Below are 25,740 nucleotides of genomic sequence, written 5' to 3' on the forward strand. Positions count from 1 at the left end.
TATTCTTTTGTCAGTTGTGACTAAGAATAGATAAAGAATTATGAATAGGCCAGACACAGTGGCTCATGCCTGTAATCCCAGCACTTTGGGAGGCCGTGGCCGGCAGATCACGAGGTCAAAAGATCAAGACCATCCTGGCCAACATGGTGCATCTCTACTAAAAATAAAAAAATTAATTTAAAAAAAAATGCAAAAATTAGTTGGGTGTGGTGGCGCACACCTGTAGTCCCAGTTACTCGGGAGGCTGAGGCAGGAGAATCGTTTGAACTCAGGAGGCAGAGGTTGCGGTGAGCTGAGATCACGCCACTGCACTCCAGCCTGGTGACAGAGGAAGACTCCATCTCAAAAAAAAAAAAAAAATTATGAATAATGTTGCAATGAGCATGGGTGTGCCACTATCTCTTTAAGATCCTACTTTCAATTATTTTAAATTCAATTGTAGGAGAGGCCTTCCTCTTTGACTTTAAAAAATTTGACTTTAGACTTCCTAGTCTAAAATAGGTCCTTCATTTCTACTACTCTCTACAACCTCATCTTGCTCAGTTTTTCTAATACTTAACATTGTGTTATATATATACATGTTTATCTCTCTCAATAGAATGTTAGTTGCATAAGAGCATGAACTTCGTCTTGTTTTGTTTTGTTTTGTTTTGTTTTGTTTTGTTTTGTTTTGTTTTGTTTGAGGCAGAGTCTCTCTCTGTTGCCCAGGCTGGAATGCAGTGGCACAATCTCTGTGCATTGCAACCTCTACCTCCTGGGTTCAGGTGACCATCCTACATCAGTTTACCAAGTAGCTGGGACTAAAGGCACGTGCCACCACGCCTAGCTAATTTTTGTATTTTTAGTAGAGACAAGGTTTCACCCTGTTGGCCAGGCTGGTCTCAAACTCCTGACCTCAAGTAATCCACCTGCCTTGGCCTCCCAAAGTGCTAGGATTACAAGTGTGAGCCACCATGCCCAGCAATCTAGTAAATATTTACTGAGCAACTACTGTGAGCTAGTTATTTGAAGGTGTCAACATGTAGTCAGTGGCACTGCATAAGTGTTATCAACAATAAAAATATGTTGAATTTATTAGAGAAAATGGAAAATTAAAAGTAAATGTCCTTATACTTGAATATCTTTTGTGTTCTTCTTTTGATGTTTCTGAATTATAACTTTCCCCTTTTCTATTTTCAGAATATGAGTGATGCCATGGCAATTCTGCACAAATTACAGACAGGACTGGATGTAAATGTAAGATTCACTGGTGTTCGAGTGTTTGAGTATACACCGGAATGCATAGTATTTGATCTTCTTGATATTCCTTTGTACCATGGGTGGTTAGTAGACCCTCAGGTAAGTTGAAGAATTTAAATTATATAAACACAAATGCAGGAAAAATGTATTAATTTGGAAAATAATTCTAAATTTATATTTTTTTGTTACTTACTCTTTTTGTACTTTTGCCTGGAATTAGCCAAACTGTGAGGTTAAGAGCACAGTCCTCCAGACTACCAAGTCTGCCCAAGGCTTCTGACCCCAACTACAAGGAGCTAGGGCCCAACTACAAGGTTAGAGGGAAGAGCTCATAGAAGACCACCCTTACTTCTCACACCAACCACAAGGTCAAAGGTTTCCCAAAACCACCCTCAGGTTGAGTAATTCACCAGAATGACTAACAGGACTTACAGAAACCTAGTATACTCACCATTACAGTTTATTACAGGGCAAAGATACAGGTTAAAATTAGCCAAGGAAAGAGACGTAGGGCAGAATCTAGGAGGGTTCCAACTATGAAGCTTCCCTTGGATCCTCAGGACATCATACCCTCCTAGAATTGATGTATGACAATATGCATGGAGTACTGCCAATCCTGGAAGTTCACCCAACCTTTAGTTTTTGGATTTTATACTGAAATTTCATTATGTAGTTATGATTGACTGATTAATTGATGGCCCATGTAGTTGAACCCAGACTCCTATCCTTCCCTCCCTGGAAGCTGAGCTGACATTATGTGGTTCAAGGGATCTATCATTAGTATAAACTGCAGGTGTGGCCCAAAAGGCCCATGATAAATAACACAGTCACTCCTATTGGTATGTAAATGCCAAGATTTAGAGGTTATCTCATAGGAACTTGGACAAAGGTCAAACCTCTCTTTGGGCAAGACTGTATTCTTTATTGCACAGCTTTGAAAAGAGATTTTGTATTACCCAAAGATTTATTTTAAAAAGGCACCCGCATACATCCATCACTCTAACAGTATATTTCTAAATGTACAGTGACCTTTGGTATATTAGTCTAGCAATCTAGATTTTTCCTCTTGTTAAGGGTATCAGGGTCCTGGCAGGAAGTAGATAACACACTTAAGGATAACTGACAAAAGTTTAAGGAAGAGACTATTTACAAAGATGTGGGCACAGTTAAGGGGAACAAGCAAGGGTTGGTGAAGCATCCTAGAGCTAGCAACAGCAGAAAACGATTGCCATTTCTAACTGTGAAAAGACAAGGAGAGGGAATAGTTAGCAGAACCCAGCAAAATAATTACTAAAGCACAGAGCTGCTGACCAGTAGAGGTGATCTTCAGGAAAGGAATACTGTTACCACCAAGCTCTGGCCCAGCAGGGAAAGAGCACAGGTAATCCACTGTCTGACTCCCACTTACTGATTTCCTCCATTAACTCCTAATGGCCAAATTCAACTGATAACTAGAGAGTTAGAATTCCAGTTGCTGCAGTCCGTAGAGGTTAGTCTCTCAAATAGAGAAGAATGGAGAGTTAATTGGAAGGATGAAAGGAAAAAATAATTTTGCTATCACATACTATAAATTTTTATGTAGGTTAGAGTCTTTTTTTTTTTTTTGGAGATGGAGTTTTGCTCTTGTTACCCAGGCTGGAGTGCAATGGCACGATCTCGGCTCACCGCAACCTCTGCCTCCTGGGTTCAGGCAATTCTCCTGCCTCAGCCTCCCGAGTAGCTGGGATTACAGGCACGTGCCACCATGCCCAGCTAATTTTTTGTATTTTTAGTAGAGACGGGGTTTCACCATGTTGACCAGGATGGTCTCGATCTCTTGACCTCGTGATTCACCCGCCTCGGCCTCCCAAAGTGCTGGGATTACAGGCGTGAGCCACCGTGCCCGGCCCCCTGAGTCTTTTCTTTTACATTGATCTCTGTTATGTCTACTCCTATACTGTTTTAGTATTATTTTCACTTATTTACATTTTTCAACATAAAGTAAGATTCAGATTTCAAAATAATACTGGTTAATTATGAACTTTAAAAGAAAAAGACAAAGGAATCATACCAGCTAATGCCTTTCAAATTTATTTTGTTTTATAATATGAGGTGAGAATTTACCTTTTATATAAATTAAACTTTTCATTTTGAGGTAATTATAGATTCATATGCTAGTGTAAGAAGTAATAAAGAATGATCCCTTGTACCTTTTACCCAGTTTTCCCCAATGGAAAAATTTAGTAATTTTGCAAAATTTAAAATTTGATTATTTTAATCAAAGCCAGGAAATTGACATTAATAAAGTCAAGATACATGACTGGGCACGGTGTCTCATGCCTGTAATCCTAGAACTTGGGAGGCCAAGGCAAGAGGATCACTTGAGCCCAGGAGTTCAAGACTAGCCTGGGCAACATGGCAAAACCTTATCTCTACAAAATATAAAAATTAACCAGGCATGGTGGAATATGCCTGTGGTCCCAGCTTTTCAGGAAGCTGAGGTGGGAGGATCGCTTGTGCCCAGGAGGTCGATGCTGCAGTGAGCTATGATCATGCCATTGCATTCTAGCCTGAGAGACAGAGCGAGACCCTGTCTCAAAATAAGTAGATAAATAGGTAAATAAACAAAGTCAAGATACAGAACATTTCTACTAACACAACAATCCCTCCTGATGCCCTTTTATATCCACACCCACTTCTCTCACGCCCTTACCCTCTATCCTCTTGTTAAACCCTAACAACCACTAATCTTTCTCCATTTCTATAATTTTGTTATTTTGAGAATATTATATAAGTGAAACAACACAGTGTGTGATCTTTTTGGATTGGCCTTTTTTTTTTGAGATGTAGTCTCGCTCTGTCACCCATGCTGGTGTGCAGTGGCGTGATGTTGGCTCACTGCAACCTCCACCTCCTGGGTTCAAGCGATTCTCCTGCCTCAGCTTCCCGAGTAGCTAGGACTGGGACTACAGGCATGTGCCACCATGCTCAGCTAATTCTCATATTTTTAGTAGAGATAGGGTTTCACCATATTGGTCAGGCTGGCCTTGAACGCCTGACCGACCTGGTGATCTGGCCTCATGATTTGGGCCTCCCAAAGTGCTGGGATTATAGGTGTGAGCCACCACGCCCAGCCTGTATTGGTTTTTTATATTCATCATAAGTCTCCAGAGCATCATCCAGATTGTTGCATCTATAGTTTCTTCCTTTTTATTACTGAATAATATTCTGTGATGTGGACATACCACAGTTTTACTTGTTACAGAGCATCTGGGCATTTTCCAGTGTGTGGCCATTTTGTTAAAACTGCTGTAGGCCAGGCACGGTGGCTCACACCTGCAATCCCAGCACTTTGGGAGACTGAGTCGGGTGGATCACTTGAGGCCAGGAGTTCAAGATCAGCCTGGCCAACATGGCAAAACCCCATCTCTACTAAAAATACGAAAATTAGCTGGGTACCTGTAATCCCAGCTACTCGGGAGGCTGAGGCAGGAGAATCACTTGAACCCAGGAGGCAGCAGCGGCAATGAGCCGAGATTGTGCCACTTCTTTCTGGACTAGGTTACAAAGCAAGACTCTGTATCAAACTGCTGTGAACGTTTGTGTATAAGTACGTTTTTCATTTCTCTGGTTTAAATGCCCAGGAGTGCAGTTGGTGGATTATATCGTAGTTGCTTGTGGGTTTGTGGGTTTGTTTTTTAAGAGACAGGGTCTTGCTTTGTTGCCCAGGCTGAACTTGAATTCCTGGGCTCAAGTGATACTCTCACTGCAGTCTCCCAAGTAGCTGGGACTGCAGGCATGCACCCCTCTGCTCAGTTAACCTGTGTATTTTTTTTAAGAAAGTGACAAATTGTTTATAGAGTACCTGTACCAAAAGTTTACATTATCACCAGTAACATGAGTGATCCAGTTTCTCTGCATCTTCATCTTCATCAGCATTTAATGTTGTCACTTTTTTTTTTTTTAGCCATCCTTAGGTAGCAGTATTTCATTGTAGTTTTAATTTGCATTTCTTTTTCTTTTTCTTTTTCTTTTTTTTTTTTTTTTGAGACAGAGTCTAATTCTGTTGCCCAGGCTAGAGTGCAATGGTGTGATCTTGGCTCACTGCAGCCTCCTCCTCCCGAGTTCAAGTGATTCTCCTGCCTCAGCCTCCTGAGTAGGGCGGATTATAGTCACCCGCCACCATGCCCAGCTAATTTTTTTGTATTTTTAGTAGACACAGGCTTTCACCATGTTGGTTAGGCTGGTCACAAACTCCTGACCTGAGGTGATACACCCACCTAGGCCTCCCAAAGGGCTGGGAATATAGGCATGAGCCATCGTGCCCAGCCCAATTTGCATTTCTTTAATAGCTAATGATGTTGAACATCTTTTTTTTTTTCCTTTGAGACAGAGTTTCGCTCTTGTTGCCCAGGCTGGAGTGCAATGGCGCTATCTCAGCTCACCACAACCTCTGCCTCCCCAGTTCAAACGATTCTCCTGCCTTAGCCTCCCGAGTAGCTGGGATTATAGGCATGCACCACCACACCCAGCTAATTTTGTATTTTTAGTAGAGACAGGGTTTCTCCATGTTGGTCAGGCTGGTCTCGAACTGCTGACCTCAGGTGATCTGCCCTCCTTGGCATCCCAAAGTATTGGGATTGCAGGTGTGAGCCACTACGCCTGGCCGATGTTGAACATCTTTTGATGTGCTTGTTTGCCATTTGTATATTCTTTTGAGTAAAATGTCTCCTCGTGTCTTTTGCCCATTTCTAATTAGATTAGTTATTTACTGTTGAGTTTTGTTTTTTTGTTTTATTTTTTGACACTGGGTCTTGCTGAGTCACCCAGGCTGGAGTGCAGTGGCATGATCATAGCTCACTGCAGCCTCAAATTCCTGGGGTCAAGTGATCCACCTGCCTCAGCCTCCTGAGTAGCTGGGTACATGCCATCATGCCCTGCTAATTTTTAAATTATTTTCTAGAAATGAGGTCTCGCTATATCTCTCAGGCTGGTCTCAAACTCCTGGACTCAAATGATCCTCCTGCCTCAGCCTCCCAAAGTGTTAGGACTACAGATGTGAGCCACCATGTCCAGCCCCTTTGCCCATTTTTTTAATTGGGTTCTGTGTCTTTTTGTAATTGAGTTGCAAATGATCTTGATGTGTTCTAAGCACAAATCTCTTGTCAAATATATGACTTGGAAATATTCTTTAATGTTGAATTTTTTTTTTTTTTTTTTTAGAAATAGCGTGTCACTCTTTGACATGCTTGAACTCCCAGTTTGATCTTGAACTCCTGGCCTCAAACAGTTTTCCCACCTCAGCCTCTCAAAGTGCTGGGGTTACAGGTGTGAGCCACTGTGCCTGGACTTAATTTCAGTGAAGTTCATTTTATCTACTTTTTCTTTTGTCCCTTATGCTTTTGGTGTCCTATCTAAGAAGGCTTTGCCTAATCAAAAATCAAGATTTAGTTATTTTTATTAAGAGTTGTATAATTTTAACACTTACATTTATGAATATGGTTAATTTTGAGTTAATTTTTATGGTTTGAGGAAACAGTTCAACTTTATTCATATGCATGTAGATATCCGGTTGTCCTAGTACTATTTGCTAAAAAAGTTATTCTTACCCTGTTGAATTATCTTGACACTTGGCATGATCTTCGTAAAATAAACTGTTCCCTTTACCCTGTGCCCTCCTCTTTCCCTTAAAAGCATCCAGTTTAATTAAAATAAGATTTAAAATCCTTATTCGTATTTATGGAGGCTTTTTTTTTTTTTGAGACAGAATCTCACTATGTCACCCAGGCTGGAGTGCAGTGACACAATCTTGGTTCACTGCAGCCTCAACCTCCTGTGTTCAGGTGATCCTCCCTTCTTAGTCCCCAGGTAGCTAGGTGCATACCACCATGCCTGGCTAATTGAGACAGGATTTCACTGTGTTACCCAGGCTGGTCTCAAACTCCTGTCCTCAAGCGATCCTCCTACCTCGAACTCCCGAAGTGCTGAGATTACAAGCATGAGCCACTGTACTTGTCTCAAAAAGAAAGGCTATTATTTCTTTACCTGATTAACTGTCATCTCCCACTATAATATAGGTTTTATAAGGGCTGGATTCATATCTCAGTGTTTGGAACAGTGCCTGGAACGTCTTAGGTTCTCAGTTAATATTGACTGATGAAATGCAGCATACATGTGTGCATCCATTAACTCTAGGAAAGTGGAGATCATAATGGCAAGGACTTGGCAGTGCTTTTTTTTTTCATCTCTGTCCATTGGTAAAAGCTGCTGGGATTCAGGAGAATGAAAAGATGGTTTACTATAAGCAAAGCAACTCTGAGAATTGCACTGAAAAGTCTCAGCATGCCCAGTAATTTATACATCCAAGGTTGGATTCTGGCACATGACAATGACAGATAATTTAGATTGTGAAGAATGACAGTCTGAGGACTGTAAGCCTGAGTTCTTTATTTTTTTAATTTTTTTTAACAGACGATGTCTCGCTCTGTTGCCCAGACTAGAGTGCAGTAGCATGATCATAGCTCCCTGCAGCCTCAGATAGTTCAAGGGATCCTCAGACCTCAGCCTCCCAAGTAGCTGGGGCTACAGTGCACCAGCATGACTGGCTCACATACAAAGTATTTTAAATATTGTGATTAAGAATTAGACCAATGGCAGAGAGTAGAGGCCTAAAAAGACAATTATACAGATAGAACTAGGGCAAACTAGAGCAATGGGGAAAGACAATCCTTTCAATAAAAGGTTCTAAGACAATTAGATAGACATAGAGGAAAAAAATGAAACTGTTTCCTATAACTCACACCACAAAATTCTATTCCATGTACATTGAAGTTTAACTGTAAAAGCCAGGTGAGGTGGCATGCCTGTAGTTAGTTACTCAGGAGACTGAGGCAGAAGAATCACTTGAGGCCATGAGTTTGAGGTTGCAGTACACTATGATAGCACCTGTGGATAGCCATCATACTCCAGTCTGGGCAATATACTAAGGTCCTGGCTCTATAAATGGAGTGAGGTGGGGGTGGGGGGAGGGGCAGTTTAACTGTAAAAAATAAAACTACAAAAGTTTGAAACTGTGTTTCTGATCTTCTGTTACTACTGTAGGAAGGGATTTCAAAAACAAGATACAAACCTATTAACTATAAGGAAACTTTGGTAAACATGACTACCTTAAAACTGAGAATTTGTGTTTATCCAAAGATATTCCAAAGAGAATATAAAAGCAAGTCACAGAGTAGAAGATGAATTGCAACTTATAAAATGACTAAAGGATTAATATTCAGAAAGTAGGAGCTCCTACAGATAGTTTTTAAAAAGACAGCCAAGCAAAAAAAAAAAAAAAGGGAGCAAATGACTTGAGTAGGCACTTCAGAAAAATAGATATCCAAATGGCCAGTGAACATATGAATTGGTTATTAGGGAAATACAAATGAAAATCAGTGTTAGAGACCACTGTACATACTTCAGACTGGCTAACATTGAAAAGTCTGATGATTTTAGGCCAGGTGCGGCGGCTCATGCCTGTAATCCCAGTACTTTGGGAAGCCAAGGTGGGCAGATCACATGAGGTCAGGAGTTTGAGACTAGTCTGGCCAACATGGCAAAACCTTGTCTGTACTGAACTACAAAAATTAGCCAGGGGTAGTGACAGGTGCCTGTAATCCCAGCTACTTGGGAGGCTGAGGCAGGGAGAATTCCTTGAACCCTGGAGGCAGAGGTTGCAGTGCGCTGAGATTGTACTCTGCATTCCAGCCTGGGTGACAGAGTGAGACTCTGTCTCAAAAAACAAAAAATTTTTAAATAAGTTTGACATTATTAAATGTTGGAGAAGATGCACAGCATAGAGAATTCTCATTCCCTGCTGATGAGGTTGGAAATTGGCCATCTACTTTGGAAAACAGTTTGATTTATCCATTAAAGTTGAGGCTAAACATTCCTTAAGACTCAGCAATTTGGCAAGGCATACACTGTTGATGTTTGGAACAGGATAAATGTCCTAGAATTTTTCACAGCGGTATTATTTGCCATAGTGCCAAACTGCAAACAAGTCAAATAGCCATCAAAAGACAAATGAATAACCACATTATGATATATTCTATAGAATACTATATTATATTGGAAACAAACTGGCATCTGCATACCACTGTATACAACAGCCTTACATTATATATTTGTTGATTTGGTTTATTGTTTGCTTTTACTCTAGAATATAAGCTTTATGAAAGCATAAACTAGTTCGCTCACTGCTGTGTCCGCAGATTCTCTCATGGCACCCCTTGTATGTAGTAGTATGTAATAGGCATCCAAATAAATTGGATGAATGGAATTCTGGTGGTGGGAGGAGACAAGATCTCACTCTGATGCCCAGGCTGGAGCACAGTGGCATGATCATAGCTCACTGCAACCCCTGGAACTACTGGGCTTAAGCAATCCTGCCTCAGCCTCTTGAGTAGCTGGGACTACAGGCACACACTCCCATGCCTGGCTAGTTTTGTCTTTCTTTTTTTTCTTTTGTTTGAGACAGAGTCTCGCTCTATCACCCAGGCTGGAATGCAGTTGTGCAATCTCGGCTCATTGCAACCTCCGCTTCCTGGGTTCAAGAGATTCTCCTGCCTCAGTCTCCCGAGTAGCTGGGATTACAGGCACCCACCACCACCCCAAGCTAATTTTTGTATTTTTAGTAGAGACAAGGTTTCACCATGTTGGCCAGGCTGGTCTCCAACTCCTGACCTCAGGTAATCCCACCTGTTTAGGCCTCCCAAAGTGCAGGGATTATAGGTGTGAGCTACCGTACCTCGCTTGTTTTATTTTTTGTAAAGACAGAATCTTGCTATGTTGCTCAGGGTGGTCTCAAATTCCTGAGCTGAAGCAGTCCTTCCACCCTGGCCTCCTAAAGTGTTGGAATTATATACATGAGTCACCACACCTGGCCTTGAGTGAAATACTAATGTATAGATTCTGTTTGTGAACATTTGAAATCTTTTTTATTTCTAGCTACTCTAGATAAATGTTTTTGATACTTGTTTTTTGTTTTGTTTTGTTTTGTTTGAGACAGTGTTTCCTTCTTTTTTTTTAATTGCATTTTAGGTTTTGGGGTACATGTGAAGAACATGCAAGATTGTTGCATAGGTACACACATAGCAGTGTGATTTGCTGCTTTCCTCCCCATCACCTATATCTGGCATTTCTCCCCATGCTATCTCTCCCCAACTCCCCACCCCCCGCTGTCCCTCCCCTATTTCCCCCCGACAGACCCTAGTGTGTGATGCTCCCCTCCCTATATCCATGTGTTCTCATTGTTCAACACCCACCTGTGAGTGAGAACATGTGGTGTTTGATTTTGTGTTCTTGTGTCATTTTGCTGAGAATGACGGTTTCCAGGTTCATCCATGTCCCTACGAAGGACACGAACTCATCGTTTTTGATGGCTGCATAACATTCCATAGTGTATATGTGCCACATTTTCCCTGTCCAGTCTATCATCAATGGGCATTTGGGTTGGTTCCAGGTCTTTGCTATTGTAAACAGTGCCGCAGTGAACATTCATGTGCATGTGTCCTCATAGTAGAACGATTTATAATCCTTTGGATATATACCCAGTAATGGGATTGCTGGGTCAAATGGAATTTCTGTTTCTAGGTCCTTGAGGAATCGCCACACTGTCTTACACAATGGTTGAACTAATTTACACTTCCACCAACAGTGTAAAAGTGTTCCTATTTCTCCACATCCTCTCCAGCATCTGTTGTCTCCAGATTTTTTAATGATCATCATTTTAACTGGTGTGAGATGGTATCTCAATGTAGTTTTGATTTGCATTTCTCTAATGACCAGTGATGATGAGCATTTTTTCATATGTTTGTTGGCCTCATGTATGTCTTCTTTTGTAAAGTGTCTGTTCATATCCTTCACCCACTTTTGAATGGGCTTGTTTGTTTTTTTCTTGTAAATCTGTTTTAGTTCTTTGTAGATTCTGGATATCAGCCCTTTGTCAGATGGGTAGATTGCAAAAATTTTTTCCCATTCTGTTGGTTGCCGATTCACTCTAATGACTGTTTCTTTTGCTGTGCAGAAGCTGTGGAGTTTGATTAGGTCCCATTTGTCTATTTTGGCTTTTTTTGCCAATGCTTTTGGTGTTTTGGTCATGAAGTCCTTGCCTATGCCTATGTCCTGAATGGTTTTGCCTAGATTTTCTTCTAGGGTTTCTATGGTGTTAGGTCTTATGTTTAAGTCTTTAATCCATCTGGAGTTAATTTTAGTGTAAGATGTCAGGAAGGGGTCCCGTTTCTGCTTTCTGCACATGGCTAGTCAGTTTTCCCAACACTATTTATTAAACAGGGAATCCTTTCCCCATTGCTTGTTTTTGTCAGGTTTGTCAAAGATCAGATGGTTGTAGATGTGTGGTGTTGCCTCCGAGGCCTGTGTTCTGTTCCATTGGTCTATACCTCTGTTTTGATTACTGTAGCCTTGTAATATAGTTTGAAGTCAGGTAGTGTGATGCCTCCAGCTTTGTTCTTTTTGCTTAGAATTGACTTGGCTATGCGAGCTCTCTTTTGGTTCCATTTGAAGTTTAAGGTGGTTTTTTCCAGTTCTGTGAAGAAGGTCGTTGGTAGAGACAGTGATTCATTCTTGTTGCACAGGCTAGAATGCAGTGGCGTGATCTCGGCTCACCACAACCTCTGCCTCCTGGTTTCAAGTGATTCTCCTGCCTCAGCCTCCCAAGTAGCTAGGATTAGAGGTGTCCACCACCACACCTGGCTAATTTTTTGTATTTTTAGTAGAGATGGGGTTTCGCCATGTTAGCCGGGCTGGTATCAAACTCCTCACCTCAGGTGATCCACCCATCTCAGCCTCCCAAAGTGCTGGGATTACAGGCATGAACCACTGCACCCAGCCTATTGATCTTGTGTTTATTACTGTAGTTGGGTTTTGGGGGGTTTTGTTTTGTTTCAAAGACAGCGCCTTGCCCCATTGCCCAGGCTGGAGTATAGCTCATTGTAGCCTTGAACTCCTGGACTCAAGTGGTCCTCTCACCTCAGCCTCTTGAATAGCTGGGATTACAGGCATGCACCACCATATCCAGCTAATTTAAAATATGTATATATATTTTTAGAGGCTTTGCATAATGGCTCATACCTGTAATCCTAATATTTTGGAAGACCACAGTGGGAGAATCACTGAGCCCAGGAGTTTGAAACCAGCCTGGGCAACAGGAGACCTGTCTCTACAAAATATTTAGCAATTAGACAGGTGTGGTGACACGTGCCTGTAGTCCCAGCTATGCAGGAGGCTGAGGTGGGAGGATTGCTTGAGCCTGGGAAGTCAAGGCTGCAGTGGGCTGTGATCACACCACTGCACTCCAGCGTGGGTGACAGAGTGTGGGAGATGGAGTGAGAAAAAAATGTTAAAAAAAATTTTTTTTATTTTTAGAGACAGGAGTTTTTCTATGTTGCCCAGACTGGTGTTGAACTCCTGGCCTCAAGAGATCCTCCTGTCTCAGCCTCCTGAATTGCTTGCATTACTGGTGTGAGCCACCATACCCAATTTATTGTGGTTGTATTTCTGTGGATTTCTTGAAATTGAAAATTCAGATTCTTTGAAAAGACTTACTGAAGTTGAGTCACTAACGAAAGCACTATAAAGTAAAGGTGTTGAGGAAAATAACATCTGAAGAGATTGTGCCCTCAAATTGTTTCTTAAGGATCTAACTTCTCATTTCAAATAAATCAAAGCTGGAACTCATGAATTTTTTTTTTTGTTTTTTTTTTTTGAGATGGAGTTTCGCTCTTGTTACCCAGGCTGGAGTGCAATGGCGCGATCTCGGCTCACCGCAACCTCCGCCTCCTGGGTTCAGGCAATTCTCCTGCCTCAGCCTCCTGAGTAGCTGGGATTACAGGCACGCGCCACCATGCCCAGCCAATTTTTTGTATTTTTAGTAAAGACGGGGTTTCACCATGTTGACCAGGATGGTCTCGATCTCTTGACCTCGTGATCCACCTGCCTCGGCCTCCCAAAGTGCTGGGATTACAGGCATGAGCCACCGCACCCGGCTGTGAATTTTTTTCTTGTGATTTACGTAGAATCTTATCCCAAGGATCCTCTCACACAGAAAAGAACTCATTTGACTCTGCGTCAAAAGATTGACAATTGAATACGTTTTTGTGTTTTAAGTTAATATAAAATGTTTTGGTTTTATAAAGGGCAGCAAAACAAAAAATATGTATATATGAAATGTTTCAGATATGGGCCAGGTATGGCAGCTCACACCTGTAATCCCAGCACTTTGGGAGGCCCAGGCGGGCATATTACTTAAGTTGAGGAGTTCAAGACCATCCTTGCCAAGATGGTGAAACCGTGACTCTACTAAAAGTACAAAACTTAGCCAGGTGTGGTGGTGGGTGCCTGTAATCCCTGCTACTCGGGAGGTTGAGGCAAGAGAATCACTTGAACCCGGGAGGTAGAGGTTACAGTGAGCTGAAATCACACCCCTGCACTTTGGCCTGAGCGACGGAGTGAATCTCCATCTCAAAAAAAAAAAAAAAAGTTTGGCTGGGCGTGACTGTGGGAGGCCGAGGCAGGTGGATGATGAGGTCAGGAGTTCGAGATCTGCCTGGCCAAGATGGTGAAACCCCATCTCTACTAAAAATACAAAAAGTTAGCTGGTTGCAGTCGCAGATACCTGTAATCCCAGCTACTTGGGAAGCTGAGGCAGGAGAATCACTTGAACTCAGGAGGTGGACGTTGCAGTGAGCTGAGATGCGCCATTGCACTCCAGCCTGGACGACAGAGCTAGATTCCGTCTCAAAACAACAACAAAAAAAAGTTTAGGATATGTATGCCTGTAAACATTTTCCACAGTTTCCTGCTTTGACTTTTTGAATTAACTGATTGTCTCAACCAACCATCAGTCCCAGTTGTATGAATTAGGAGGCTTTTAGTATTGTAGAATTTTTCATAAACAAGGAAGATAAATTACAGCCTCAAATGATGGTTCCCAAATGTTGCCATGTATCAGAATCACCTGGGTAGTGGAACGAAAACTTAGAGAATTGAGAACCAACTTAAGCCTGAAATTATTTTACATCTTTTTAACAAACTCCTCAAGTTTGAAAAACACTGCTGTGTGTATTACTTGTGCAGATATATGTTGAAACCTGTGGTATTCAAAGAGTAAGTCTTCAAGATGATCATTTGAATGTAGGAAGAAAACATTCGCCCTCTTATTCTATTTATGTTATTCTAAAATTTGTATTTGTTTTATTGGGTATGTAACATTAATACAGCAATACATGTGAATAATTTATAAATAAATATAAATATATTATGTATGCCAATGCAACTATATAAATTGTTTAGACAGTAGGAACCTCTTTTTCTTCTCTAGTCAAAGCAAAGCATAATGGAGAGAGAGTAGAGAAGCCCAATTATCTTTTCCTGTAGCTTAAAAGTTTAAATTCACTCTTTTGCTGTACCTCTAAAAACAAAGATTAAATAAGAATCATGAAGCAGATACTGTCCCTGGTTAACACATATTAACTTTTATTCAGGAAAATAACAGTTATCTCTACTCATATCTCCACTATACTTTCCTAGGAAATAAGTAATAAATAAAATAGAATAATTTTATGAATCCTATAAATTAACATATTTAAAGTTCCCTTGCTTTAAATGTGCAACATTTGTTTTTTAGTTTTAAAAAAACTGTTGCTTGGTACTTTATGCTGGGGGAAAAAAGTGTTTTTTTTTTTTCCATTTTTCCTCCTGGAATAGTTTTTGTTTTATTTTGATCACTTAAATATGTGTTAATGACCTTAAGAAATAAAGTTGCATGTAATAATCCCATTTAATCTTTTTTTGCATAATTGAAATACAACTATGCAGTATTTTTCATAATGTGTCATACTGAGCTGTAAACTTGGAAACTGTTGGGTGTTGATTTTAGTGCCGATGTTGTTTTTCAAAAATTATTATTTATGAAAATAAATAGTTTTATATTTAGTATTATATTAGAATAAAATTCTAAAAAGTGGTGTGGCTTTCTTTTGTTTCGTTTCTAATCTTACCATGATTAGTGAGACAGTCATTTGTTTTCTAGATTGATGACATTGTAAAAGCTGTTGGTAACTGCAGCTACAATCAACTAGTGGAGAAGATCATCTCTTGTAAGCAGTCAGACAATAGTGAGCTGGTTAGTGAAGGTGGGTGAGTGCTGCTATTACCTGACTTTTTAAATTCTTGGCAAGATAATTTTTCTTACAAGTTAATATCTTTGAAATTTCTTAAATAAGATTTCTAAAAAGCACAAGTGATATTACTTGTAGGAATTTTAAGAAGTAACCATTCATAGGCTCGCCACAGTGGCTCCCAGCACTTTGAGAGGCCAAAGTGGGCAGATCACCTCAGGACAGGAATTCAAGATCAGCCTGGCCAACATGGTGAAAGCTCATCTCTACTAAAAATACAACAAAAAATCCCCTATAATCCCAGCTACCTGGGAGACTGAGGCAGAAGAATCACTTGAACTGGGAGATGGAGGTTGCAGTGAGCTGAAATTGCACCACTGTACTCCTACTCCAGCCTGGGCAACAGAGCAAGACTTTATGAGAAGTAATCATTCATAAAGATGCCAGTGAAAGGTTTTTCCTAGAACTCAATTTACTTGTAAAATCAGGCCTGGATTCTATTAAAAATCTTTGGAATCACTTGCTAACTTTGGTATGGTCAGGTACCCAGAGATTACTGATAATTACTTTTTTAAAAAAGGTTTGTTCTTGGGCCGGGCACGGTGGCTCAAGCCTGTAATCCCAGCACTTGAGGTTGAGAGATCGAGACCATCCTGGTCAACATGGTGAAACCCCGTCTCTACTAAAAATACAAAAAATTAGCTGGGCGTGGTGGCACCTGCCTGTAATCCCAGCTACTTGGGAGGCTGAGGCAGGAGAATTGCCTGAACCCAGGAGGCGGAGGTTGCGGTGAGCCAAGATCGCGCCATTGCACTCCAGCCTGGGTAACAAGAGTGAAACTCTGTCTCCAAAAAAAAAAAAAAAAATGGTTTGTTCTTTAGGAGTACAGAATAAACTTAATCATTCATCCTGAACACTTCAGTTGACTGAGATGAGTATTATAGTGCTCAAGTATTCTATTTTGGTAGACCTCTGCTTTATGTTTCAGTATAATACAATATATTAAAGCCCCATTCTGGATCAGAGTATACCTCTGAAAATCAGTTTTCCTAACCCTTAGCTAACTGGAGTTCCTAAATTTGTAATCCCAAAATCAGTTTAATGTTTTTTCAGCTGTGTTCCAGTCACTGATGAGAAGAGGAGATTTGAAACAGAATGCTGTCAAAAGGCATAGCATGTAGATACACCTTCCCACTCCCCACTTTACTCTTTCAAAAATACACACGAATACTGAGGCTGTAATTCTTCTTTCTATGAAAGGTATACAAAAGAAAGAGAAATCATGAGAAGTAGGGCATGAGTTTTGTCTCTCTCAGACACACAATTATTTTACATGAGATATAATAAAAGTTTATTACAATTATCACATTTTTAAGAATTAAAACATTTATTACATTTATCACATTTTTAAGAATTAAAAGTAAAGACTACATGAATATATGAGCATATAAAAGATACCTACATGAATTCCATTTGTATTGATCAGAACCCAACTAATTATGTTACTTAATTATCCAGAAGTTTAACACATTTTTGCAAAAGAGGAAAATAATAAGAAAATACATAGTATTTTAATTGAGGTTTATCCTACTCTTTTTTTTTTTTTTTGAGACGGAATTTCACTCTTGTTGCCCAGGCTGGAGTGCAATGGCACGATCTTGGCTCACGGCAACCTCCACCTCCCAGGTTCAGGCAATTCTCCTGCCTCAGTTTCCTAAGTAGCTGGGATCACAGGCATGTGCCACCATGCCCAGCTAATTTTGCATTTTTAGTAGATATGGGGTTTTGTTATATTGGTCAAGCTGGGAGGTTTATGCTAGTCTTCTGCTTGCAATAAACACATAAAGATACAGGGACAGGCTGGACATTGTGGCACACACCTATAATCCCAGCCCTTTGGGAGACTGAGGCAGGAAGATCACTTGAGCCCAGGAGTTTGAGACCAGCCTGGGCAATGTAGCAAGAGCCCATCTCTAGAAAATAAATTAGCCAGACACCTGTAGCCCCTGGTACTTGGGAGGCTGAGGCTGAAGATCACTTGAGCCCAGGAAGTCAAGGCTGCAGTGAGCCAAGATCATGCCACCACTACACTCCAGCCTGGGCTGAACAGAACCTGTCTCAAAAAAAAAAACAAAACAGTGTAGGCTAATTGATCACTGATTTGTCTGACAACTCTTTCGTTACAGCATGAGGCAGCAGTGTTCAAATTTTAGGAGGGAAAGAAGCAACAAAAACTGTTACAAAGGATTTTCTCTCAATTAACAAAATTCCTTCTCAAGCTAGAATGTAGGAAGAAGAATTCTACTCACTAGAAGTTTGCATTCCTATACAAGCTCTTATTACCATAGCTATATTACCAAAAAGAAGCCTATTTTAAACATTTCTATCTATATCCTTCTTTTTCAGTAATGTCCAATATACTAGAGTATGCTATTCAGTAGTACTTGAAGGAACAATAGGATTGAAAAAGTGGTAACAGAATGCTAGCCACCAAGTAGTACTCAAATACACTGACTTAAGGAATATGAAGTTACGTGAAATGCTGTTAACATCTTTCCCAGTTCAGGCTACAAATACAATAAGGGTAGGACTTAGTATTACAATAATTAACAAAATGAACAAAAAAGTCAGTCCGTTTGCGACTTCTTTTTCCTTAACCTGATGTCACAACTGTTATTATTTATTTGATACTGATTCCTCAGGATAATGAAAAACTATAGTTAATATATGTGTTATTGATAATTTAGGAAGAACATCATGGTAAAAGCAAAGAAAGAAACCTTCCAAAATGGTATAGAATTTTTAGAGATTATCTACTGGGCATATTTATTGATTACTTCCTTGAGATGTAAATTTCATAATGGTGAAATTCTGCATACCAGATTTCCATATTAAAGATTAAAGAACAATTATATGTGTCGTTTATTATAATTAAGAAGCTAAACTAGATTTTTGTTCATAAGTAACTACAGCTATATAGTCCGTTTGAAATAACACCAATGGTTACTTGTATAAGACACTAAGAAGTGATGGAAAATAAAAGGTCATAATAGGCATATTTACTTTGTAGCAATTAGCTTTCCTTCATCATTTTTCTTCATCATATTACCTTTTTTTTTTTTTTTTTTTGAGACAAAATCTGCTCTGTTGCCCAAGCTGAAGTGCAGTGGCATGATCTCAGCTCACTGCAACCTCTGCCTCCTGGGTTCAGGCACTTCTCCTGCCTCAACCTCCCTAGTAGCTGAGACTACAGGCATGTGCCACCATGCCTGACTAATTTTTGTATTTTTAGTAGAGACAGGGTTTCACCATTTTGGATAGTCTGATCTTGAACTTTTGACCTCAGGTGATCCTCCAACCTCAACCTCCCAAAGTGCTGAGATTATAGGCATAAGCCACCATGCTCAGCCTACCATATTATCTTGAGTGGTGCTCAGTTGAAGTAATCTTTTTCTGTTTAGCCTGCAAATTGTAGCTTTCCCTTTAAATCAATAAAATATCCCAAAGCTGACTTATTTCTAATTTTTATTAAAAATTAAATCTTGGTCACATGTGATAACTTTTTAAAACTTCAAATATTTTATTTCCTATCAAGGTATGGAGAGTAGGAAATACATTCACTAAAATTCCTTTTTAAGGGAAAAGAAATGTTAGCAAATAGTCAAATAGAGTTAGGTATTCGTTCAACTGCTTTTAGATGACATTTTCTTTGATGCTAATACCTTGTAAGTAATGGTACAGAACTTTTACTTTATGTAGAATACACTGCTTTTGGGTGTCAGTAATTTTTTTATTTTCTACTTCTTTTCCAGTACAATGATGAATAGAAACAATACCTCTGAATCTGGTTATAATGATGCTGATTTTTCATGGCAGCAAAAATCAGCAAGTTTGAAAAAGCATAGTACCAGCTGCCAGACTTCACCAGAGCTATTCATTTAATTCCAGATGCTCTCAGTAATGTTTCTTTTTTTTGTTTGTTTGTGTGGGTTTTGTTTGTTTGTTTTTGAGATGGAGTCTTACTCTGTTGCCCAGGCTGGAGTACGGTGGTATGATCTCAGCTCACTGTAACCTTCACCTTCTGGGTTCAAGCAATTCTTCTGCCTCAGCCTCCCGGGTAGCTGAGACTACAGGTGTGCACCACCATGCCCAGCTAATTTTTTGTATTTTTAGTGGAGACAGGGTTTCACCATGTTGGCGAGGCTGGTCTCGGACTCCTGACCTCAGATGATCCACCCCCCTTGGCCTCACAAAGTGCTGGGCTTACAAGCATGAGCCACCATGCCTAGCCTAGGAATGTTTCTTTAACAATTGTTCCTAGGGCCAAAATATGCTTATAAAAATATTTCTAGGATGTGTATTTATTTATTTATTCAAATATTTATTGAGCCTTCATTATGTGCCATAAACACCGAACATTACAGTTTGAATTCTTATTTTTTTTAATTAAATAATACTGGTTTCCTTTTCTTTTTCTTTCTCCAACTTGTGTTTTGAAAATTCTCAAAACCATAAAAAAGTTAGTTGTAATAGCACAATGAACATTTATATCCTCTTTACCTAAATTTACCAATTGTTGATACATTGAATGTTTTCTTTTTTTCTGTATTTCTGCACATAGCACATACTTTTTTCCCTAAATCTTGTGAGAATTAATTGCAAATAGAGCACTTTCCCCATAAATGCTTCATCATTTGTCTACTAAGAATAAGGAATTCTCTTACGTAAATTCTCCTATATAATCACAATATGATTATCTCAAGCAATTTAGCATTGATAAAATATTATTTAATATATTATTCATATTCAGAATTCTCCCATTTTCCCAGTAATGCCCTTTACAGCTTTTAATTTTTTTTCAGTGTAGGCTCCAATTGAGGAGCATTGAGTAGTTCTATAACCTTTTTCCTTCCTTCCGCCTCCCTCCCTCTCTTTCTTTCTCTCTTTCTCCCTTCCTTCCTTCCTTCTTTCTTTTCTTTTCTTTCTTTCTCCTTTCCTCCCTTTCTTCCTCCCTCCTGTCCTTCCTTTTTTGTCATTTATGACATTGACTTTTTTAAATAGTCCAGGCCAATTTTTCTGTAGAATATTCCTCAATTTGGATTCATGTGATTATTTCCTCATTAGTAGATTCAGGTTACATACTTTTGGCCAGGATTCTACATAGGTGCAATTTTGTTTTTTCCAGTACGTCAGATCAGGGGGCACACAAGCCTAATTATCTCATTATTGGTGATGCTCAAATATGATAAGATATCTGCCAAGTTTTTATATTGTAAAGATGTTCTTTTCCCTTTGTAATTAATAAGTCATCTGTGATGTTATGCTTTGAACTGTGTCAATATCCTATTTCTTAATAATCTTTCATCCAGTAGATTTGGCATTCATTGATTCTTGCCTGAATCTGTTATTACTGTAGTGATTATCATTTCTGTTATTTCTTCTATTTATTAGTTGATACTCTTCTGTAACAAAACAGTTTTCCCTTCTCTTCCTTTTACTGTTTCCCCATTAAAAAATGGTATCAATATAAACTCATGGATTTTTTTTTATTCAGTGCATTATAATCCATTATCATCATTATTCTTTTTGATACTTAAATTGTTCTAAATATGGCCAGTGTGATGCCCTCAAGTTGGGTCTTGTGTTCTTTTGTATGTCCTCATCTTTCCTTGAGCACTTATTTTTTGGCACAGTAAAATGTTCTGGGCTTCCTACCCAACTCCTGGAATTGAATCATATGAGCCTTTATCTTTTCAAATAAAATCTGGGCATTTGTCATTAAAATAAATTGTTTTGCCCATCCTTTTGAGGAAAAAATACATTAATATAATGTATTTGATCTTTGAAACTTAAATGTAGATTAAATTCTTAAAAATTGATTATTTGTTTAAAGCTACACAGTGAGTAAGTTTAAATTTTAACACAAGCCAAGCATGATGGTTCACACCTGTAGTCTCAGCACTTTAGGAGGCTGAGGTGGGCAGATTGCCTGAGGTCAGGAGTTCGAGACCAGCCTGGCCAACATGGTGAAACACTGTCTCTACTAAAAATACAAAAAAAAAAAAAACCGGATATGGTGATGCACGCCTGTAATCCCAGCTACTCAGGAGGATGAGGCAGGGGAATTGCTTGAACTGGGGAGGTGGCAGTTGCAGTGAGATGAGATCGCACCACTGCATTCCAGCCTGGGTGACAGAGTCAGACGCCATGTAAAAAAAGAAAAAAAAAATGTTGAAGACAAATTTCAGACACGACCACATCCAGGCAATATTTTTAAATAAATCAAGTTTCCTTCCTTCCTATTTCTACTTTCTGTTCCTTTTTGCCTAATTTTAGTGCCTGTCTTTCTAACGTCACCATCTTTAAGGCATTTATTATTTTCATGTTCTCTAATAACTCTCCAGTAACAGAGGAAAACAGTTTAATGAACTAATTTATCACTGAATTTCTGAATGTAAGAAATATTTTCAAATATAGTAATCTTCTCAGGAAAATAATGCTTAATTTAAATTTATTTTGAGAAATAATACTCTTTATTATCATTATGTTAAGATTTTTTTACCTTTACCGTGGATTATTTGAACCAATAACATCTCTTTGAGTGTCATCATGATGCTCTGATAAGTTTACAGATAAATAAACTGCTGTATAACACTTAGAGTTGTTTACTAAAATTTGTTTAAAAAGTTGAAACTAGCCTTTTTCCACTAAAACCATTGTTTATGAGATGACAGGAGAATTAGGAAACATTGTGTTTTCTAGTTCTTAATTCAGGTGGCATTTATAATACTCGTCTGCACTAAATTTTAAAACTTAACACCTTTAATAATTCTCCTAGGTTACAGTCTTCTCTTTGCCATTACTAGTTTTATGTCCTTGGGCAAGTAACTTACTCTTTCTGAGCCTATGTCTTGTTCTGTAAAAAGAAGTAGCTGAGAAAGACCTTTCTAGTATTGAATTTTTGAATTTCATACTGCCATGAAAGATATGTGCTATATCTCCACTGAATTTCTGTATCTTTTTGAAAGGGATTTGTAGAGAGGTTATTGTGTGAGTAAGGTATGGAAGGGGCATTTAAAAACATCCTTCTGAAGGGAGCATTTAGTATTATGGATATTACACACATCAGTGGTACTTTTCAGCACAGGCATAATGCCTACTTTTTAAATGCTACATAATGGTAAATGCTATTTACTAGCATATATCATAAATGCTATTTATTAGTATATAGTAGCTTAGGACTTAGCAGAGTAAAGTAACACTAAAAATTAGGTGGAGAAAGCTCTTCTTTTTCTTTTCTTTCTTTTTTTTTTTTGAGACAGTCTTGCTCTGTTGACAGGCTGGATTCAGTGGCACCATCTCAGCTCGCTGCAACTTCTGCCTCCCGTGTTCAAGTGATTCTCCTGCCTCAGCCTCCCGAGTAGCTTGTACTACAGGCATGCGCCACCACGCCCAGCTATTTTTTGTATGTTTAGTAGAGACAGAGTTTCACCATGTTGGCCAGAATGTTCTCGATCTCCTGACCTTGTGATCCATCCACCTCTGCCTCCCAAAGTGCTGGAGTTACAGGTGTGAGCCACCGCACCCGGCCAAAAGCTCTTATTTCTAAATATGAAAACCCAAGAAGTTGCAAGTATTCTATGAATTTATTTTGGCTGTAGACCTCTTTATAATTTTTCTACTTCCTCTATCATAACAAAGTCCTTGAAATAGTATGATAACTATAGTATGGTAACTTTTTACAACCACTTTGCAGCTTGAAGTACTATGGCTTGACACTAAGGGATGTTGAGGGAGTGGAATAAACCTGTTATCTAGCTGCTTCTGGCCCTACCAAGTTTTATTTTCAATTTATTTTTGAAGTGTTAGTTTCATACCACAGATTTATCTTTATTCCCTATATCTATATCTCTCAATTACTTATAAAGCTTTTTAGGGCATTCCCTTCTCTCCTCCCCCATTGCTTCTGAGACATCTCTCCTTACTCCCAAAGAAAGGAGGAAAAGAAGAAGAGAAATACAAGTTTAAAAAATACATATACAGTTAATTCTCATTATTTATGTTAGGTATGTTCTACAAAGTTGCTGTGAACACTGAATTAGTGAATGCTGAACCACTGGCCCTAGGAGAAATACAGAGTTAGGTTCTAAGGAATCTTTGTTAACAAAATTTTCATCAGCTTATCAATACATAAATTTGTTTTGTGTGTGTTTCTGTTAAACACACATTATTTAATATATATTGTTAATTCATTAACATTAAACTCACAGCCAACAGCACTACAGATAGAATATCCCTAATCTGAAAATCCCAAATCCAAAATGCTGCAAAATCTAAACACCAACATGACACTCAAGAGGAAATGCTCATTGGAGCATTTCAGATTTCTCATTTTCAGATTAAGGATGCTCAACTGATAAGTATAACGCAAATGTTCCAAAATCCAGAAGAATCCCAAACCCAAAACACTTCTCGTCTCAAGCATTTCAGATAAGTGATACTCAACTTGTATCACTTAAGCCAGAATGAAACTTAACTAGCACATGTATTTTCTCTATAAGGCACATGGTATTATTGTCTACTTAATACCAGCCAGCACTTCGGCATTATGCCTGGAGGCCATTTTAAACAGCAAAATCACCAACAGAAAACAAAAATGTTAAAAACAGGGCACTAAATAGACCATGAAAGGGACACTTGTTTACAGTATGAGAGGGAGCTGAAACAAGAAGGCAGAATGTTGCCTTGTTTGACCTCAGCTGGGAATGTGCACATTGGGCCACTCAGAATTTTCGCCAGTCTTCACATGTCCACAAACAAGCGTGAAAATGCTGCAAGTATTGATTTGGGGGTTCTAAATAAATTTTAGCCAGTAGATGAACTTGCAGATGTGAACCTGCAATCAGGATCAGTTGTGTATATGAAGATCATTTGTGTATATATATATCTTTTAAATTATACCCCAAATGACTTCTGTATATTTTATTGTATTTCAGAAACAGAAGGCATAATATCTATTTCTGAACTTGATACATCTACATGAGTGGCATATGTTGGAGGAGATTAGGATAAAAATGGCATCAAAAAACATTAAAAATGGCGTCATTTATCCTATGGCTTTCTGTTCAGTCTTATGCCTACTTTTAAAGCAAGAATTGAGAAGATTACAATTTAAGAATCGTCTAGGATTTTTTTTTTCAAAAACGAATTTTAATTTTTAATCTTTAGTTTGATTTAAACATTGCTTTTAACATGATGCTGATACCAGCTGTGCAGAAAGGGATCTGAAGAGATGTTCATAGCAGCACACACCTGTGGCTCTTCTTCAGTTATGGAGGCTCCAGGGCAGCCAATATTGCTTCGTCAAATACATTCTTTAGGCCTTTCTGTGTGAGTGCAGAACACTCCACATACTTGACAGCCTTCAGGTCATGGGCCAGCATTTAAGCAGTCCTTGGAGTGATAGGCTTCTGTTTGTTCTTGGCAAGTTTCTCAATAGTAAAGGGGTCATCTCTGAGATCAATTTGGGTCTCAACAAGCAAGAAAGGAGTCTTTGGACAGTGGTGAGTTATCTCAGGCACCCACTTTTCTTTCACATTTTCAAATGAAGATGGAGAAACCACTGAAGAACAGACTAGAAATATATCTGTTTGTGGATAACTCAGCAGTCGTAATTTGTCATAATCCTCTTTCCCTGCAGTATCAAAAAGTCAGAGAGTATATGGCTCTCCATGAATCATAACTGTGACTGCATAGTTGTCAAAAAACAGTTGGTACATATTCCAATGGAAATTTATTTGTTGTGTAGGATATCAGGAGATATGTTTTACTAACAGCACCATCGCCCACAACAACACAGTTAATTGTCTGCATTGCTGAAATAGTTTTGTATCCACTTTAAATATTTCAAATCTGATGTTGACCTCAGCTTCTCCACCGGGGCCTATCTAGGATTTTTGTGAAATCTTAAACTACTCAATTTGTTAAGGCTACTTTTAATTTGAAAATACCTTGCCATTGGGGAGGTAGCTTTAACTGACATTTTTCTTTCCTACCTCTTGAAAATTGCTAACACCTGTTCTGTTATTTGCTCTGATGGGTTTTAGTTTTATTGTGTCTGCTTTTTTACTGCAGCCTGCTTGAAATCCTTTGTGATAGGTGAAGTATAAGTAAATGCATTTGTTTGTAAAAAAGAATTTGATGTAACTATTTCTTCAGGATGGGAATGTCTATATACACATACTTCATAACAAAATTAAAAAGACAAATCTCCAATTTGGAGCCATCATGAAGTAGTAGGGAAAGTATTATAATGATTTGCCTTTTTTCCATACTTGGAATA

General features: G+C 38.9%; 1 protein-coding gene and 1 pseudogene across 2 annotated transcripts in view; one reads left to right on the forward strand and one right to left on the reverse strand.

Moving 5' to 3' along the window:
• MINDY2 (MINDY lysine 48 deubiquitinase 2) overlaps positions 1-25,740 on the forward strand; it is a 90,837-nt gene that overhangs the window by 38,373 nt on the left and 26,724 nt on the right. For both annotated transcript variants that reach the window (XM_021666210.2, XM_064361347.1), the window contains exons 4-5: positions 1,180-1,338; positions 15,311-15,413. In XM_021666210.2, the coding sequence (XP_021521885.2) occupies positions 1,180-1,338; positions 15,311-15,413 (262 nt within the window). The remainder of the gene's footprint in view (positions 1-1,179; positions 1,339-15,310; positions 15,414-25,740) is intronic.
• On the reverse strand, positions 24,648-25,636 carry LOC105710680 (cell division control protein 42 homolog; annotated as a pseudogene).

This window comes from Aotus nancymaae, unplaced genomic scaffold (genome assembly GCF_030222135.1).
Source record: "Aotus nancymaae isolate 86718 unplaced genomic scaffold, 86718_ANA_hifiasm-v0.15.2.pri h1tg000041l, whole genome shotgun sequence".
Lineage (NCBI taxonomy): Eukaryota > Metazoa > Chordata > Mammalia > Primates > Aotidae > Aotus > Aotus nancymaae.